This window comes from Bos indicus x Bos taurus, chromosome 2 (genome assembly GCF_003369695.1).
Source record: "Bos indicus x Bos taurus breed Angus x Brahman F1 hybrid chromosome 2, Bos_hybrid_MaternalHap_v2.0, whole genome shotgun sequence".
Taxonomy (NCBI): Eukaryota; Metazoa; Chordata; class Mammalia; order Artiodactyla; family Bovidae; genus Bos; species Bos indicus x Bos taurus.
Genome location: NC_040077.1, coordinates 62012293 through 62026471, shown reverse-complemented (window position 1 = coordinate 62026471; position 14179 = coordinate 62012293). Strand labels below are relative to the sequence as shown.

The 14179-nt window shown below is 39.6% G+C and overlaps 1 protein-coding gene across 3 annotated transcripts in view; it reads right to left on the bottom strand.

Annotated features, from left to right (window-relative positions):
* Positions 1-275: 275 nt before the first annotated feature.
* ZRANB3 (zinc finger RANBP2-type containing 3) overlaps positions 276-14179 on the bottom strand; it is a 313962-nt gene continuing 300058 nt past the window's right edge. For all 3 annotated transcript variants that reach the window (XM_027561929.1, XM_027561942.1, XM_027561936.1), the window contains 4 exons: positions 8387-8497; positions 6972-7374; positions 3944-4075; positions 276-1525 (listed from right to left, as the gene is read on the bottom strand). In XM_027561929.1, coding sequence (XP_027417730.1) covers positions 1427-1525; positions 3944-4075; positions 6972-7374; positions 8387-8497 — 745 coding nt within the window. In that variant the 3' untranslated portion in view covers positions 276-1426. The remainder of the gene's footprint in view (positions 1526-3943; positions 4076-6971; positions 7375-8386; positions 8498-14179) is intronic.

Genomic DNA, 14179 nt, shown 5'->3' with positions numbered 1-14179 from the left:
ATACAAGGGGCTTCCCTGGTGGTGCAGGTATAAAACCTGCCTGCCAGTGCAGGAGGCGAAGAGACGTGGGTCAGGAGACGTTTGATCCCTGTGTCAGGCAAGCCCTGGGGAAAGGGAATGGCAACTTAATCCAGTATTCTTGCCTGAAAAATTCCATGGACAGAGGAGCCTGGCAGGCTACAGTCCACAGGGTCACAAAGAGTCAGACACGACTGAAAACACACATTACATCATGTCAATGAAATATTATAAACTTAAAAAAAAACTCTGGAAGATTAATGATTGTATAATATTTATACAAATATAAGTCCTCCATGTTGTGAAATACAAGCTACTAATTAAAACTAAAGAGTACTCAAACTAATGTTACATCCAAACAGTATTTGCAAACAGGACTTTTGTGAATGTGGTTCTTCCTTGACCCTGTACTTTGTGAGTTTTGACGTATTGATTCTGATTCTCATGATTCTGACGTATTGCCAGATTATGTCTTGGTTTTCTTTCATCATCACTCTTTTATGTCTGAGTATCAATTACATTTTAATGTTACCCGTGCACTTTTTAAATATTTATCTCCATCTGATGATACTTTAGAAAAAGTGTTTTATCATCATCATCCCTTTTAAAAGAATTTCAGGAATACCCTTTTAATAAAATAGGACTTCAAAACCAGAAAATGATAACCTTGAGACAAAGAATGCTTTGACAGTAAGTCTAGTTTTATGCATTAAGACAAATTAAAAACAAGTTTAAATGGCATTTTGATTTTTTTAAAACATGATTTAACAGTTACTTCAGCCAGAATCCCTGAATTGTCCACAAACACCATGGGTCTAATTAGGTTATTTTCAAAAGCATCTTTTCAATAAAGACAACTGGCTAAGAAATAAAAGGAAGACAACACTCAAAATATGCACCCTGGGTTCATTTTGGAGGCATTTAGTGAACAAGAATCTCTACTGCATACTAAGCTAGGAGGTCATGATTGGTCTAGAATTCCTGAATAATGATTTTGCCTACAAAATTTCCCTGATGTCTTTACAGTGTTGCATTTTTGCATATAGCAGTCCATGACCAATACTAACCCAGCAGCATTTTTCAAGTAATTGAGAGTATATTTTTCAAAAACAATCTATGCATAATACAGTGATTAAGGCATAGTCAGGGAAAATTGAAAGCTTAACAAAACCTTACTGAAATATAATGGATATCAAGAAGATCATAGAAATATTTAGTATTGCATTTCAGTTTGTTAAGTACTTTAAAAAAGTATTAACACTAAAAGCATTTAACATGAAAAGGAAAGATGAATTCTTGATTTGTGTTTTGAAATTTTCCACTTTTAAAATATTAGACAAGCACAAAAAAATTTTGGTGAATTCTCCACATATAAACCATATGTCATCCATTTAAAAATGTTTATGCTTCATTTCTTTACCAAAAATCGTGTGATGTCTGATCCATGCTTTGATGCTAGAGATTGTCTTCTCACCTGGCTTCTTTCCTTGGCTTGTTGGGCAGTTCTCTAAAAGTTAAAAAAAGTAAAGCATGTGTACATATGTTAGAATTAAAGTACCAGCTACAGCAACTCAAAAGCTCTGTGAATTCTGAAAAAAATATACATTATCACCACACTCGTGTACCAGTGCTTTGCCCTCAGTGGGGTTACTAAGCCAATAACTCTGAGGTTTAGGTGTGTGCAGGGCCCGCCCACCTCCTGTTCTCTGGGCTTAAAAGCCTTTCCCAACCTAACAGCCAAGCCAGCGCAACAGAATTGGATTCTTTTGCTAATATAAATAACATTTTTCATGAGACTCTAAAAAGGTGATTACAGAAGAAGGCACAGCATTCTCTTTTGCTGTATCTTAATTTTCTTACAGATCTTGACTGTGCTAACAGTTTGCACAGTTGAGAAATCAGATGATCTTTTGCCCAATTGAAGTCCATGTATGTGTGAAGTTATCCAGGTAGAAGGGGTACGGAGAGGAAAACAAGGTTAAAACTAAAACAAAGCCCTTTTTATGACATGATCCTATTTATGTAAAAGTTATTTACATAGTTTTTACACAATAAAATTTGTGACTAAATTGAGGAATCTGAAATATTAAAAAGAGGCTAAGAAAGTGCTCATATGATATGAACACTGGCAAAGGAACTGAACAATTCTCACAATGTAGATACAGTTGATTAGCATTTTCATAAATATCAGGGTCTTTAAAATAAAGTAAAGCCTCTAGGTTAGCAATTTGAAAACAATAAAAAATATGTTTCTGAAAAAGATTTTTTCCCCCCTTACCTAACCCATTTTGAAAAAATTACAAGTAAACAAAATAATTCTTTTTTCACCACAGCCGCAATACCAGTGCAATTAAACAGGCACTTTTCACCGCCAGGATCGAAGGAGCATATCTGAGTACAATCCTTTTGGAAAACAGCATGGAGGGAATTCATCTCCTGCAGTCTCAAAACTTGACTCAAAATCTTAAAACTTGACTCAATGATTTTACAACTGAGTATCTTAAGGAACAACCTCGAAATGTAAAAAATAGTTTGTATACAAAAAAATGTGGTTGGCAGCATTGTGTATATGAACCAAAGAATGTATACAACTTCAGGTTCATCAGTATGGGAATGGCATAATTAACCACAGTAGAAGGCAATGGCACCCTACTCCAATACTGTTGCCTGGAAAATCCCATGGACGGAGGAGCCTGGTGGGCTGCAGTCCATGGGGTCGCTAAGAGTCAGACACGACTGAACGACTTCACTTTCATGCATTGGAGGAGGAAATGGCAACCCACTCCAGTGTTCTTGCCTGGAGAATCCCATGGATGGAGAAGCCTGGTGGGCTGCAGTCCATGGGGTCGCACAGAGTCAGGCACGACTGAAGCGACTTAGCAGCAGCAGCAGCAGCAGCAGAGATGTACTCAATAGACTACTATGCAGCCATTTTAGATGATAAACACTGAATGCTTATCATGAGAACATGGGGAAATGCTTAAATTTTGCCATAAGTAGAAAAAAAGTTGGGTACAAAGTTGCACATTAAATGTATGCTGCTTTCTAAGATTATATCTTAACAGGTAGATCCTGTGACCTTTTGCTGAACTACCTGTTAAAAATTCATCCTAGTTGACAGACCATATTATGTTATTCTTTCCTTTCATTTTAGGCACTAGGTAATTGCTCCAAGATGTACCAAGATTAATAGGTTTCATATTTAGGTCAACAGTGTAATGCCTGTATGTGGAGCTGAGTTGGTCCTAGAGATAATTTATTCATGTTCTCAGATATTTCAGGACATATTTAGTTGCAGATGCAAACATATGCCACTGTCCCAATTCACTGAACTTCTAGTTTGAGGGTCTGGGTCTTTTCAAAACTGTGCAATATGTAAGTTGTATTCATTTCCTTCTAGGTAGTGGTGAAAATTTCCTGGTCCTAGAATAAATCGAAAGGGAAGCAGTTTCTTTTTCATCTGTGAATGAGAACTTGCATGCTGCTGCTAAGTCACTTCAGTCATGTCTGACTCTGTGCGACCCCACAGACGGCAGCCCAGCAGGCTCCCCCATCCCTGAGATTCTCCAGGCAAGAACACTGGAGTGGGTTGCCATTTCCTCCTCCAATGCATGAAAGTGAAAAGTGAAAGTGAAGTTGCTCAGTCGTGTCCGACTCTTAGCGACCCCATGGACTGCAGCCCACCAGGCTCCTCCATCCATGGGATTTTCCAGGCAAGAGTACTGGAGTGGGGTGCCATTGCCTTCTCTGGAGAACTTGCATAGACCTCAAGAAAAAACTCAAGTGGTAGGTGATGAAAAGAATAAAACACATCTCAGATCCCAGACAGGATAGAGAGTCACCCTATAATCCTCCACACCTGTATGCACAATTTCCAATTGGCTGTCTTAGGATGGAGTCAGATGTGTCTGCGAGCATCACTGACCTCTCTGTGGCAGACTGTGCAGAGGGTCTGCAGGTTGTCCAGGGAGCACTGCCCTCCTCCACCAGACACGGGCTTGATGTGGTCCACCTGCCAGAAATGCCCTTCCCCTGGGCTTCTTATCATCTCATTAAGCTGTAATAAGAACACAGCATCAGCAGTTTTCAACACACACTGTGGGAACTGTTGGTTCTCAATTGTGCCATCATGTTTACACAGCAAAATCACAGGGAAAAATACATTAGGGTGGTTTTTTATAGCTTTTATTGTGAGTAGGAAAAACCCTCTAGGTTAGCAATTTGAAAGCAATAAAAAAAAATGTCTCTGAAAAAGGTCCCCCCACCCAGCCCCCGCCCCACTTACCCAAACCCATTTTGAAAAAATTACAAGCAAGTATAAAATATCAAGCCTCCTTACAGACTGGGAAAAATCAGTTGCTTATGCACCTTTGAACTAGTTTATATAGTTACTAAAACAAAACTGATAAAAAGATTAGAAATGGAAAACTTCTGAGTATTACTGAACTCAAGTCTTTAATTGTTGACCTAAATGCATGTGTATTTGTACCAATGACAGTTTAATAGTGATCATCTAGAACTTTTGCAATTACCTGAGAACCTCCTAAGTTACATGGACTGGAATCAAATTTCTAGAACAAACTTCTGTAACTTGAATATTTAGAATAAACAAAGATATTCATTTAAAGTAGACATTACCTAGGCGAGTCCTTGTAGACACACTTTATATTTAACCAGTGATGATTGACGTTTAATTGGTATTATTTTAGCATTTGATATAAGGTCACAGCTCACAGCATAGCAGTGTAGATAGAGTTGTTTAAATGGGACAAAGATTAGTGTGAAAGTGGTTTTTATTTCCTTGGTCTTGAACAAGGAAGACTCGATAATCAACTTCATGGCTGCTGGCCATGGGAACCTGTGACACATCTCTGAAGTGCTTTAGGAAAGTTGTCAGGCCCACAGACAGCACAGGGACCTTAACAGTGTCTGGCCCAAGAGCACAGCCCTAGGAGGCAGCAAACTGGAGCAGTAAACGGTCTACCTGAACTCCACTGTAGATGGACTGACTTTCCCTCTTTTATACTGAACTTCCCAACTTCGGTTAGAAGATATATATTGATTTTTCTTTTTGAGGTTGGCATTGTTAGAGGCAATGTCATATGGCAGCCTTGTGCATAAAGCAAGTGGCATACTCTCAGGGAAAAAACATCCATTTTGGTCGTCTCGTTTGTAACCAAATCTTTTGCCCTGAGCAGTCTCCACTGTGACATTTTGTGATCTAGAAGGTGCTTCTTTATTCTTCCCAAGAATTCTAAATCACTTGGGGCCAGCTTTCTACGTCCTAAACTTACCTCTGGAAAGAATCACCCCTTCTCCCCCTGGTCGTCCCCATCTGTGCCCTGGGCCCTGCTTATTCCCTAAGTGCTCCTCTTCTAGACGTATGCTACGTTACTTCTGTATTCTTGGATAGACTAGATGTCCATGCGTCATTTCTTTCTGTCTTTTGGAAGTCTCCACATGGAGGCAGCAGACAGTAACTGGAGTCTGGCTGATGTTTCTGGGATGAGTGTCACATGCCGCTCACCAACTAGACTAGATCTTTCAGGAGCTCTGGATAATGTTAGGGGAATAGTGTATTTCTCTAGCTCTGGAAGTCATGCTACTTCATCTTTGCAGAAATGCTTATTAGTTAATTCAGCAATACTAAGTAAATAAAATTGTAGGATTTTTGCTGGAATTTATCCAATATTTTTGTAGAGTCATTTTTTAAAATGAAGCATACTACAAATTTACACATTTTGCTCTAGTTTGAAGTTTAGAGGTGCTTGGATCACAACATTGGAAACCCAACTGAGTTTTGGGAGTCAAAGTGGATACTAAGAATACTGTGCTGAGAAGAGTATTTTATAATAAATTACATTTTACAATGGGATAAACAAATATAAGTTTCTTTCACATTGTAATGAACTACATTTTAGGGATTATCTATTTACCCCTTGTCACTCAATATTAACATCATGAAAAGTGGAATGACCAGACCCTAAGTGCCTCCTAATGCAAAGTGCCATCTGTTAAGATCTCTTCCCAAAATAATCTAATGAGAATCTAGTTAGGGACTTCCAGTGGTTCAGTGGTTAAGATTTTGTCTTCCAGTGCAGGGGGTACAAGTTCGATTCCTGGTGGGGGAGCTAAGAACCCACATGCCTTGAGGCCAAAGAACCAAACCATAAAACATAAACGATACTGTAACAAATTCAGTAAAGACTTTAAAAAATAGTCACATTAAAAAATGTTGAAAAAAGAATCTAATTAAACTTCTAGATCGTATAACCATTATTCAGTAAGTCAGGAAGACAGAGAAACACGTCAAACGACATCATGAGGATACAGGTCCAAAATGTGGACCACACACAAATCCAGAATGTGGGAAATCCTACAGGCAAATGACCAGGTTTCTTCAACAATCAGTGGCGTAAAAAAAGGAAAGGGGTTATATTACAGATTAAATGAAACATAAGAGGTATAATGACCAAATGCAATGTGCAGGTCATATTTTGATCCTAATTTGAACAAAGCATTTGTAAAAAGGCATTTTTGAGATCATCTGGGAAACCAAACATGGCCTTATTGTAACTGGAATTATAATTATGTTGGGTGTGATCATGGATATTGGGCTATGGGTTTATATTTAAAAGAGAAAGACAAAGGGGAGGGAGAAAGAAAGTCTTCATCTGTGAAAGGTATATAATGAAAGTATCTAAGGGTGAAATGAAATGCTGTATGAGATCTACTTTAAAATAATTCCAGGAGAGAAGAAGAATCGAAGTGAGGGAAACATGAAATGAATAGCAAAATGTTGGTAAAGTCGGTTGACAGGTGTGTGGGTTCATTATTCTGCTTTTGTAAATGTTTCTGAGAATTCCCATACTAAAAATGTTTTAAGAAGAAAATTAGTCAATATTCATCACTCAGTACAATGCTGTCTTTATCAGTCAGTGATTAAAACTTACCTGTTCTAATGGGAGCTTTGAGGTCCAGGTAGCATCCAGAAGACTCTTCCTCTGATTTTTAGGGGCATCTCTCAGACGTAAAAAGAGTTCTTGTGCATTCAGATTACACAGCTGACACACACCATGTTCAATTTCAAATACTTTGGCTCGCAGGTAACTATTATTAGATCGAATCCAAAACTCCTCCTGACATTTCAGAGAACAGAACCGTGAATCCCAAGCATCTGCTTTACGCTCTTGCTTAGTTTGGCAAGTGGGTTGCTGACAGCGAAGGCAAAGTGGATTTCCTTCGTTATCCACAGCCTGCAAATAGCCTTTGGATGTAGAAGCCTTCAGAATGAGATCACCTTGGGCTGTGCAGGGATTTAGAAATGGGACACATTCTCCACCTTCAAGAAATTCTCTAGAAGGGGCAAAACATTGAATAGGTAATTAATTAAGGCTCACTCTATTTTAAATCGTTGTTACTTCATTTACAGGTCTTCAAAGTTTCTGTGCTGACAAACAGTAAACACAGGGCACGCAGATTCTGCGATCCACTGTGGAGACGAAATAGTAATAGCTATAGTCGGCACTCTGTTACACTCCAAGGAAAAGAGAGGATGGTGTGTTCAGAAAAATTAATTTGAATACAAATACGCTGCCTCTCTTTGGAACTTAGATGTCTTCAAGTTACACAGACTCTGAGGCGTCTGGAGAAGATGGAAAATGAAAAGTTAGAAAATCCTTCTTCAGTCTGGGAAAAGACAGGCTGCCCTGCTCACTCAATGTGTTGGGTCACACACTTCATTAGGACCAGGAGGCCATTACCAAGATTTCCATGAACATCTATCTGAATATTGCTGGCCTTCAGGAGACAGACTGTTCACATCCATTCAGTGACAGAACCAGGGAACCAACAGTGCTGACAGGAATTAGAACGAGAGACTTGCTACATGTGCCTCCTACAGGTAAACTCAGACAGAATTAAAATTAGAGATGAAACATGGCAGGACATAAGCTCACTTTGTTAAACTAAAGGAAAAGGTACATTACTCAAGAATGTTGTAAAGTCCTGCATGGGAATTACAATAGCTACTTTGCTGTTAGAAGTGTTAAAAGAAAAACTTTTTATGATAGAAAGAACTCAAGACTGGGGGCAGAGCCCACATTGGACCTCAGGACTAGTATCTGGTAGCCTGGGGCACGTCTTATAACCCACCTGGCCTCAGGTACCTTCTTGATCTCTAATTTCTAAGATAAGGGCATCAGGAGCCTCGCAGCGTTGCTAGGACAGAAGAGCTATTACATTGTGAAAGCTTTTTGTAACGTGTAAACTGGTCACACAGTGGTAAACTATTGTTATAGAAATTAATACATTCATTTAAAGAAAGAGTCTTAGTACCACTACGCCTGACAAGTAAAAAACCTCTTACTTTGTAGAAGGGTCCCCTGGCTTGGGCCCCTTTGTGATCAGTCGGACATGGCCCCCGTCATTCTTCACCTTGTCCATCGAGGCTGCAGCAACATCTTCTTTCGTTATATATCTGAAACAAATACACATGAAGTGGATGTCTTTTAAGAGTTTCTCTATTTCATGTTCACATTGCTCCTTGCAAAAGCAGTAGGAGAAAAAGGAATATATAAGTCTATTCACCGTGCTAATACTTAAATTAGGGAACAGGAGTTTCTTCCTCTACATTGGTCCCCACGTGTGCTAAACACATCTCTTTGTGCCAAATAAGTTTTCTGAAGATTTATTTTTCTAAGAAATTCAAGAGTCAGTCAATATCCTTTGGACCAATTTTCACTCACGGGAAAAAAGGAGTGGGTGTGGGAATAAGAAGTGATCAAATTCATGTACCACTGACAGCTGTAGGTAAACTGCTTGCCAAGCCATGCAGAGCATCTCCAACTGCATTTTTACCTCCTCTTGGCCTTCTCTTCAAGGCTCCTCCTTCACCTTAATCAGTTATAACAGTGTAGCATCGTATTTGGATAAAGTTATTCTCTTTAATCAGGTTCAATCACATTGTGTATAATCTCAAGGTTGTTTCCATTATTATCAGCTCATACAGGGTTTATGGAATCCTCCACTGACATAAAGCCACTTTTGATGAGGGATTCAGAACCCTATTACACAACACTATCAATACCACATAATGGTTTAGGGACTGGAAGGAGAGAGGAAAGTTACTTCAATTACAGGTGATGGGGGATTTTAAGTAGGTGAAATGCAATTACCCAATTAATTCCTTCTAATTAGCATGGCCTAGTTTCTTGAGTGTTTACAGTTTTCTTTAAAAATTGCAGTTTTCTTTAAAAATTACTCTAAACGTGCATTTCTTCATATTCTCAAATACTTCATTTGGTAACTTGACAATAATACCAAAGTTAAATCACAATGGAATTGTGCAGTTTATAGGTAAATTTTTTTTAATTGCTTTTATATTGTTAAAGTATATTTAATAATTAACAGATTCCCTTTCTATAAAGTATGGTATTTTTGATTAGGTGATACAAATGCATATTTCAGAATTTTAAAGGCACACACTTCTGTATGTGGTGAATAATAAGCCTCCCTTCCATTCCCATCATTTTCTCCCCACTTCCCCAAACTACATCTTTTGCCAGCTTTCAATACATCCTTTTAGAAACAGTTCATTTTTTTTTTTTTTTGTAAAGGTGTATAACTTTAATTTGGGGGCTTCCCTGATGGCTCAGTGGTAAAGAATCCACCTGCAATGCAGGAGACACAGGAGACATGGGTTTGATCCCGGGGTCGGGAAGATCCCCTGGAAGAGCAAATAGCAACTCACACCAGTATTCTTGGAAAATCCCATGGACTGAGGAGTCTGGTAGGCTACAGTCCACGGGGTCACAAAGAGTTGAACACGACTGAGCACAGGAGCATGCATACCTTTCTTTCTTTGTATTTTTATGGTCATATAATTCACATATCATAAAATGTACCATTTTAAAGTTTACAATTCAGTGCATTTTAGTACATTCACAACGCTGTAACATCATGATTATCTAATTACAGAACATTTTTATAACCCCAGAAAGAAACCCATAGTCATGAGCAGTCACTCTCCAGTATATTTTTTATTTTTAAAGACAAATAAATGGGACCTAATTAAACTCGAAAGCTTTTGCATGACAAAGGAAACCATAAACAAGATGAAAAGACAACCCTCAGAATCGGAGAAAATATTTGCAAACTAAGCAACCAACAAGGGGATTAATTTCCAAAATATACAAAGAGCTCGTGCAGCTCAGTATCAAAAAAACCACAAACAACCCAATCAAAAATGGGCATAAGATCTAAATAGGCATTTCTTCGAAGAAGACATACAGATGGCCAAGAGGCACATGAAAAGATGCTCAACATCACTAATAATTAGAGAAACGCAAATCAAAACTACAATGAGATACCATCTCACACTGATCAGAATGGTGTTTATCAAAAAATAATCTACAACAATAAATGCTGGAGAGGGTATGGAGAAAAGGGAACCCTCATACACTGTTGGTGGGAATGTGGAGAACAGTGTGGAGGCTCCTTTAAAAAAAATAAAAATAGAACTACCGTACGACCTTAGCAATCCCATTCTTGGACATATACCGGGAGAAAACCATAACTCCAAAAGATACATACATGCCAGTGTTTACTGCAGCACTATTTACAGCAGCCAGGACATGAAAGCAACCTTAATGTCCATCAGCAGAGGAATGGATAAGAGGATGTGGTACATATATACAATGGAGTATTACTTAACCATATAAAGGAAAAAACCTGCCATTTGCAGACACAGATGGACCGAGAGACTGTCATACAAAGTGAAATAAGTCAGAAAAAGAAATACCGTATATAAATGCATATAGGTGGAATCTAGGAAAATGGACAGATGAACCTATTTGCAAAGCAGAAATAGAGACACAGATGTAGAGAACAAACATGGACACCAAGGGAGGGGGAGAGGGGGTGGGATAAATTGGGAGATTGGGATAGACATATATTTACTATTGGTACTGTGTATAATATAGATAACTAATGAGAACCTTCTGTATAGCAGAGAATTCTACTCAGTGCTCTGTGGTGACCTAACTGGGAAGGAAATCCAAAAAAGGCTATATGTATGTGTATTAATATAACTGATTGACTTTGCTGTACAGCAGAAACACAACATTGTAAAGTAGCTATACTCGAATAAAAATTAAAACGAAAACAAAAGGTAGAATAATATACACTAATCTTCACCTTGCTCTTTTTGCCTAAAGATACATTCTTGGAGATCTTTCCATATTAGCACACATAAGATTGCTCTATACTTTTAATGGTTTCATGTTATTTCATTATCTATCTAGTCTCTGATTAATGCCCATTTAGGTTATTCTAGACTCTGTTATCCTAAATAATGCTGTAATAAACAGTCCTATCCCAAATATCCCTATTTTCTATACAAGAACTATCTGTAGAGTAAATTCCCTGAAGCAGACTTGCTAAGTCAAAGATCTTGGGTGCTCTAAGTTTGGATAGATTTTGACACATTGTTCTCTTCTGGGATGGTACCAATTTATACAGTGCTCAGTTGTACTCTTGCCTGGAAAGTCCCATGGACAGAGGAGCCTGGTGGGCTGCAGTCCATGGGGTCGCGAAGAGTCGGACACTACTGAGCGACTTCACTTTCACTTTTCACTTTCATGCATTGGAGAAGGAAATGGCAACCCACTCCAGTACTCTTGCCTGGAGAATCCCAGGGACGGGGGAGCCTGGTGGGCTGCTGTCTATGGGGTTGCACAGAATCGGACACGACTGAAGCGACTTAGTGGCAGCAGCAGCAGAAGTTGTGCCTGACTCTTTGCGACCTCCTGAACTGTAGTCTGCCAGGCTCCTCTGACCTCTTGCCTCTAAAAATTCCCCTAAGGAGTTTTCCAAGCAAGAATACTGGTGTGGGTTGCCATGCCCTCCTCCAGGGGATCGTCTCGACCCAGGGACCTACATCTCCTGCACTGGCAGGTGGATCTTTTACCACTGGGAGGCCCTACCAATTTATAGACCCCACCAGCAGTGGAGGACAGTCCCTCACACTTTCACTAGCACAAGGGATAGCAGTTAAAACGTCTCTGCCAACAGTGACTGGTCTCCTGTTATAGCTTTAAATTTGAATTTCTCCTATTAAGAGGAATGATGACTATCTTTTCACATGTTTGCATTTCTACTTGTGTGTCTTTCTTAAAGCAAAAAGAGATCAGAGTGAATTCTTTTAGTATTCTTTAACTTGCCCTTTTAGCTCCTAAATTCCCCCTACACACACACACACACACACCCCCCATTTCTTCAATCATTTTATTCCCTCCACAAAAGCATTTTGCTAAAGTATTCCAGCAGATTCTAAATGAACTTAAAAGCTTCCTAGCTTTGAGGGGCAATGAGATATTAAGCCTTGCCTTTGGTATTATTCAATGTTTAAAAGCTTAGAAACTTAATTCAGTAACTTTAAAAGATGCTGAGAAATTTATTCAGAGATTTAAGAACTAAAAATAACCTCTGGCTTTCCTACGAGACGTTTAAGTACAAATGTTTGGAAACTACAAGAAACAGATCAACCAGCCTCACAGTGGGTTTGTTGACAACTTTTCAAATGTAGTTGTGTTACCAATATTTAATTTTCCATTGAGGTTTGCTCAGTTCATAAGCATACCAACTCTCAAACGGATTATGGTGAATCCCAATTTTGACAAATAGTGAAGGAAGAAGTCTCCTGAAGGAATTCTGGGATGAGGACGGTCATGGAAGATGGACCACGGAAGTTTTGCAATGAGAGAGGAGTTGGAAAGCAGCCTGCACCAGTGAGAACGGTGCTGGGCTCAAGGCTGCCGACCTGACCAGCTATGGCTATATGGTAAAAAGTTGGTATTCTAAACCCACAGGTTTCCAACTGAATCACGCCTGCCCTCCAACAAGTGGGAACCCACTTAGGAACCTATACAATGGCTGGTGATACTGGCTTTTAGAGTGAGCCGCTCAAAAGCTGACTGCAACCTCTGAGCTTGGGTGTAGCCTGCAAACAAGTGGACAAATAATCACTCTGGGAGACCTAGTTATTGCTTTTGGGAGAATTCCCCCAAAGTAATATATCTTTGTCTTCATTCTGAGGCTAGTCCATCTTTTCAGAGATGACTCCTCTAATCTCCTGCCTATTCTAAAATATGGCTGTTGGTGTGGCAGCTGAGCCAATACAGGGATCTAGTGAGTGTAGTTTCTAGCGTAACACTTCTCTCTTTGTCTCCACTAAGCCTGATGTTTCCAAGACAGCTGCCTCTCTGGTATAGTTTCTCTGGAAAGAAAACTATATTTTCTTGGGCTCCAAAATCACTGTGGATGGGGACTGCAGCCACAAAATTAAAAGATGCTCTTTGGAAGAAAAGCTGTGTCAAACCTAGATAGTGTATTCAAAAGCAGAGACATCACTTTGCCAACAAAGGTTTATATAGTCAAAGTTATGGTTTTTCTAGTCGTTATGAAGGGATGTGAGAGTTGGATTATAAAGAAGGCTGAGTGCCAAAGAATTGATGTTTTTGAACTGTGGTGTTGGACAAGACTCTTGAGAGTCCTTTGGTCTGCAGGGAGATCAAACCAGTCAATCGTGAAGGAAATCAACCCTGAATATTCATTGGAAGGACTGGTGCTGAAGCTGAAGCTCCAATACTTTAGTCACCTGATGTGAAGAGCCACCTCACTGGAAAAAACTCTGATGCTGGGAAAGATTGAGGGCAAGAGGAGAAGAGGGCAACAGAGGATGAGAAGGTTGGATGGCATCACTGCCTCAATGGACAAAATTTGAGCAAACTCTGGGAGATAGTGAAGGACAGGGAAGCCTGGCCTGCTGCAGTCCATGGGGTTGCAAAGAGTCAGACACGACTTAGCAACTGAACAGCAACAGAAGGTAAACTGGCAGGACAGTGAGAGGGCGAGGCATCCAGCATCTGCCTGTTCCCCACACAGACTTCCATTCAGTGCTCTTGTGTTGCCCCTTTTACACCTGCTCTCAGGGAGACACACTTCAGTTCACTGCGACAAGGGTTCTGCAGCCAGAATCAGCATGCTTCCTCTGTCTTCACCCTCTGCGGAAGCATGTGTTTCATTTTCCTGGACATAAGTCCATGTCCCTGGAGCCCTCTCTCCCACCTCTCTCTCATTAGTGACCAAGGTCTTTGGATCT